Here is a 6,000-nt window from a genome sequence, read left to right as displayed (position 1 = left end):
TATAGTTCCTTTTTATTGCTCTTATTATACATGTCATACATATGATGCTTGCTCGATTGCATTATGTGGGGACAGTAATTAGTGCGTGTTCCAATTACTACCGGTAAACGTCAGTGCAAAGATGATGTCACTCCCCCCCCCCTCCTCAAACAAAAAGGAGACGAAAAATGCTAAATAGCTGTTGTACCTTCCAACAAGTTGCTGTGATTAGAACTGTGATGTAACCAAAGAACTAATAAGGGCCATATCTATGGATGTAACATATTCCGCATTACGAGAGAGGCAAACACAGCATCATAGTGGTTCTAAATCACATATCCAATAAACGTAGGCCTACTACGTCCTCCACACCGCACCCACCCTTTATTCATCGATAGAAACTTCTGTTTGGCATAATGTGATGAATGCAGAGAAATTCAGATGCAACTCATTTTAATTTGGGCTTAATATTTTTGCAATATCATTATGCTCTATCTTATTAGGTGTACAAATCTACAGCCTTCTTCAGGTATCTACATATGGTCAAGAAGAACACTTGTAGTCGTTCTGTGCAGAGAAAAGATTTTTATAAATAAAATTAAAACGCTCATGATCAACGAGCAAACAAATAAAGAAGTTCTTGGTAATTGAACTATGGAGAGATTTGCAGTTATTACTGTAATAAAAACCAAACTTTAGTTCCTTTAATTAGTAGTTCAAAGTGCAACGTGAGTCACAAACTATTCGTTATCCAATTTGTGTTTACGCCACACCCTCTGAATGACAACATTTGTATTGGAACATATCGAATATTTGTGTCACACTCTACAAACATTTTGTATATTATGCAAGTTTTAAGAAGAAGATATGCATTTGTGAAGAATAGTTAGTGGTTAGTAAGTGTTACGCTGTACAGAACGATAAGTTTAGATCCTTTTTGAATCATTATTAGTGGAATCAAATTCGTTCTCAACGCAGACAAATATCCTAACCTATCGATATCCTACTGGTATCCGCAATATGTCAATCATCCGCTTGCCATGACAATAATAAGTATGGCGGAAAGGACCTACTGAAAATATATAACGTCTCTTGCTTTTTGAAGCTGTTCGTAAAATGCACTGAAGGATCGCAAGGATTTATTTTGGAGATATTAGTCCTTCAGGTTCCTTTCCTGTTTCCATCACAGGGGTATGGTATATACTTTCTGATTACGTAAAAGAGGAAATGAACAACCCAGGTCGTAACTCCTCTTCTGCCCGCGTATACCATTGTGCAGTAAGCGTTGTAAGAATAATTAATGTGTACGACGCGTACATGAGGAACACAACGTACCCACAATTATTACAACTAAGTTAGCCTAGTCGGTGCAGACTGCACTATACCATAGTAATTCTTATACCTAGGCTACCCTGGTTCACTTTGTAAGTCGGTAAGCAGCAGTGAAATACTCATCTTAAAGCAAGAATACGCATTAATCGTTAGGCCTAAATTGAACCTGTGTTTCGAGAAGTAAGTTTGTAATAATCCTTCCATAGGCTAAGTTTTGGTGTTCAGTAACAATACCAGGCCTAGCCTAGGCCTAAGTAACAGTTGAGTTAGGCTAATCACAATCAGTTCCCTTTTGGCTGACACTGGTTACTGTAGGCTACTTTGATAAGGCCTATGCTATTTTAATCAAGTTATTTAGTATCCCCATTGGTAAATTAGCTTAAATAATCAATCAGGTCTTATAACGTAGAATGTAACAATGCTGGGGCCGAGTGAATAAAGGCAGGGTGTCATTTGAAGCAATGAGGCTTAGCAATCGGGAGGTTCCAGGTAGGATACCCGGCCGGGTGACAGGAAGGTGGGTTTTTCATCCAAAAGCATCCTATCTGATATGACTTTCTAAATGGAAAAGATTCCAAATTTGAGGTTGAATTTGAGGTTGAATTGGAAGCCACCTGACGTGTAAGTTGTAAACCATAAGCCCTTGTTGGCTTCTCCCACAATTGTGGTTGCTTTAGCATCGTAAAAATAACTCCTGATTATTATTATTATTAGTATTATGAAAAATGTAATTGCATTTCATACTTAGGTAGGCCTTATACTGTAAATGAGTGTAACTTAGACTAGCCTAGGCGTAACGTAAGTTAGGATGGTAGGCTTCAGTAGTGATATGGGCATAGCCTTGTAAAACAATGGAGCCTAACAAGTTAGACATAGCCAAGTCAATGTCAGTACACAATGCCAGTCAGAATGATCTGGATCATTTCCCACTTGTCGACGATTTAAACAGTTGTTGTAAAATTATTTTGAGAACGACAATTGACATCCTTATCCTACAGTATTATAATTTAGTGAATTAATATAATTTATATTATATTAATCACTTAACTATGCCAACCTTCTACCAAACTGTTAAACTCGACGCCAACCTACTATCGTTATTAATAGGCAATAGGAATCTACACGATGGTGATGGAGTGTGTGTGTATGTATGTGACACTTGCTTGTAAACATGGTAACTCAAAAAGTGAAGTTGAATGGTCATTTGAGGTCAATAGAGGTCAAAGTCTGAAAACTTTGTGAACATGATAACTCAAAAAGCATATCTTTGTTGAACTTCATACATGGTATGTAGATGAGATTGAGCTTGTTGAGTACAACAAGAACCCTATTGAATTTGTAGTTGACATGAGGTCAACAGGCATCAAAGTCTGAAAACCATTTTAACATGATAACTCCAAACTTAGAGCTTCAGAGGTCATGCTCTTGCTTTAAATGTGCACTTAAGCCACCTATCACCCCCCCCCTCTGAGCCTCAAGGGGTCAACAGGTCTGAAATGGGCCAAACCGTTTGAAGGGGTCAAATTGTTATCTCAAATGGTGGGAAATTGGCCAATTTCTCAAAAAAATTTCACTGTGTATAAACAATGTCTACATTTTACATAGGAATACTGTTCTTTCTTGATATTTAAACATTTTTGGTTTAAAATTTTGACATGGTTGATGCCCACAAGGGATTGTCACAAATCTCTTCTGGTTCTCACTTAATTCTTTCACAAATTTAACTCACTTGCTCTACATTAGTGAGATAGTTATTTTGAATTTTGAGTAAAACATATGGCAAGGAATCACAAAGCTAACTGGATTTCTAGTTCATGAGTCATTGTATGAAATGTTAACCACCTGCAGTAGGAAGCAACTAGTAATGACTTTTCCTCTCACATACCATTTTTTTTTTGTTCTTCTCTCACCTTAACTAGGATTGAAGCTATGTGAGATCAGCAAGCTATATGGTTTGGTGGGACTCAATGAATTTGAACAATTATTGGTTGAAATGAAGGAGAATTCTTCATGAGGTTAAAGAAGCTGGTAGAGAATTCCCGAATGTCAGTACAACGAGCACAGAAGCCCAGCCATACTGCAGCTGGAAATGGTGCATTTGGTTCGCATTTGCCAAGGGTAAGTACCACGAATACCAAAAATTATCAGAATTATTGAGCAGGAAATGACTGATCTTCAGAATAGTGGTTTGAAATGTGAATCATAAATTGTTTTCCGATGACAGTGCAGTCTGTATTGAAAAAATGCCCTATAAGGCTAGCTAATGAGAAGTGAATACCTGAATTGATTGAAGTTTAACTGTACATCAAATGTATTGACCTGATCACTGCTTATACCTATATAGTAGGTAGTACAGTATACATATGTAAGGAATGTTAACTAGAGCCTTTTGAAATTTGCCGAGGCTAAGATTTCTGGGATACCAAAGAGGAGTAAGAGAACGGCATGAACAGCCGAAGACAAGCTTTCTATTCTGAATTCAAACAGTGTGAACCATTGGAGAGGAAGTGGGGTCATGACCTACATGGAAAGGTACATTAAAGTGCAGGCCTGCAAGTTACCAAGTATAACAGGAGGTAAAAAGGCAAGTGTGCACAGTTTTTGAGAGGAAGATGTAAGCCTATGGATGTGTGTGTATGATGGAAACAATATTATACACATAGTACATACCCATTTGCACACAGGCTGGACATCCTGTGTGTCGTGCTACATCTTTACATTCAAGATAGTGTGTAATTATTTGCCGTCCTTGGAATTGCTTCGGAGCAGTGCTCACAATTTAAGTAACGTTCTTGTTTTGAAACTAGACTAGTTCAATGGGAAAAACAATTTGTATAAATTTCATCACATAAGTTTTTGTCATAATGCCTGATCCCCATCTGCCGAGGTGTCCACTACTACGGTAAAGCAGACCTGAACAAACTAGTGCATGATATTTCAGTGCAATGAAGTGTGAATTTCAACACCCTCGTTAAATTGTACCCTCTGAAGGTAAACTTCACCTGAGCATGCCAATGGACCTGGTAAAAAGGGACTTCTGTGCCAAGGGGAGAAATCTTGCTGTACTGTTTACAGTGAACCCTGCAGTGCCACATAATATAACACATCTCAGGGTAGAAGAAAACACTATGTGTCACTTTCAAGATTTTGTTCAGTGATCATTAAAGTAACTGTTCAGTGCAAAACTTATAATAGGAAGAGTAAATTGCTTCAAAAATAGTGTCGCGTGGTGGACGCTAAACTTAGTACACTTACAAGTAGTAAAATTAGGCTTCCAATATTTGTATATCACAGATCACAATGATGCCATTTTGCATTGTAGAGGAAATCTGTGAAAGTCTAGTAAAAACAACTGCAATCAAACAAAAAGTAAGGCTTGGTAATACGGATAAATCCAAGATAGTCAATTGTTGACTTTATGTACATCGGATGGTATTGAGTTAGTGTGTGTATAATACACATGTACATACGTACCTACCTGCCTACCTACCTACTTACCTAGCTACCTATCTACATACATACATACATACATACATTACATACATGTATACATACATACATACATACACCCATACACCCAAACATACACGCGCATATGTGAGATCTTCATTAATTTGAAATTGCTGAGGTTCCCTGTACTTGGTTGTACATGATAGACCTTTAATTTTTGCAACTTAAGATATTGTTGGATTCATCATTATCTAATCTAATCTTGTACAAACTTTGAAGTGTATTTACAAAAGTGGAAAAGGTTAACATCATATTGTTTGAGTTGTATTCAAGTTAGCTATAACTCCTCAATCTCTCATTGAACTTTGTTCTTTGCCAGACATTCTTGAGATGTTAGAACAACCATTGCTGTAGCATAAGCATCTGATCTGCATTCAGTGTACAGTCACAGCATGACATTTAAATTCAGTCTCGGACTGAGCTCAGAGGTCAATATCAGTGATTTCCTCGGACTGCATTCAAAGATTATATACTTGACAATATTGATGGACTATGTTTGATTGCAATGAGAGGTTAAGACATTTTCGTCTGTGGTTAACATAAAACTGCATTGATAATTTCTTCATCTGTTCCCTAAGTTACTTCTGATCCTGTGTATCTCATTCTACATTAGAGTAATAGACCCTGATTCAGGTTTCCTCTCCATTGTTACATGCTAAGTTGACAAACAGGCTACATAGCTAGCAGCTGCCTTAAACTTTCACTGTCAATGTTGGTGATGTTGTGGGTATCTAGATGTGTGTGTGTATGTGACATGTACGCAGTAAGTAGTAAGTACAGTAGTCTATACTGTATGTTTGTGTGAAGACTAGAGCTAGTAATTGTATGAAAACAGGACACTGCGGATGCAGAGAGGTTCATTTATGATTTTTTATTTCAAAAAGCAAAACAGAAAGTCTGATACAAAGAGGTCTTTTCATAAGAAGTTGCTTTTTTCTAGGATTGGGATTCTCCATTTGATTAAAATAGCCTCATTTAACTGCTTTTCTAGATGTCAAATTGTGAATGACAACCATTCGTCAATACATCTAGTAACGATGATGATATAAATACCTTGCCAATTGATTGCTGATTTCTGTGTTTCTTTTGTGTTAACCTTATCTTGTTATTACTGTAGTACTAACTGTAACTATATAGTTAACTTTGTAATGGTGGTCATCATCATGGCGGTGTTCACTG

At 37.1% G+C, this 6,000-nt stretch overlaps 1 protein-coding gene across 3 annotated transcripts in view; it reads left to right on the top strand.

The window, feature by feature from the left end:
- Positions 1-815: 815 nt before the first annotated feature.
- LOC139974825 (serine/threonine-protein kinase 25-like) overlaps positions 816-6,000 on the top strand; it is a 37,492-nt gene continuing 32,307 nt past the window's right edge. The window contains exons 1-2 of one of the 3 annotated variants that reach the window (XM_071982275.1): positions 816-1,170; positions 3,231-3,429. In XM_071982275.1, the coding sequence (XP_071838376.1) occupies positions 3,322-3,429 (108 nt within the window). In that variant the 5' untranslated portion in view covers positions 816-1,170; positions 3,231-3,321. Of the gene's footprint in view, positions 1,171-1,271; positions 1,412-1,469; positions 1,492-3,230; positions 3,430-6,000 lie in introns of those variants that run through there. The other 2 variants (XM_071982276.1, XM_071982277.1) reach the window with 2 other exon arrangements.

This window comes from Apostichopus japonicus, chromosome 10 (genome assembly GCF_037975245.1).
Source record: "Apostichopus japonicus isolate 1M-3 chromosome 10, ASM3797524v1, whole genome shotgun sequence".
NCBI lineage: Eukaryota > Metazoa > Echinodermata > Holothuroidea > Aspidochirotida > Stichopodidae > Apostichopus > Apostichopus japonicus.
Note: the sequence above shows the minus strand (reverse complement) of the source record. Positions and strands in the feature narration are given on the sequence as shown.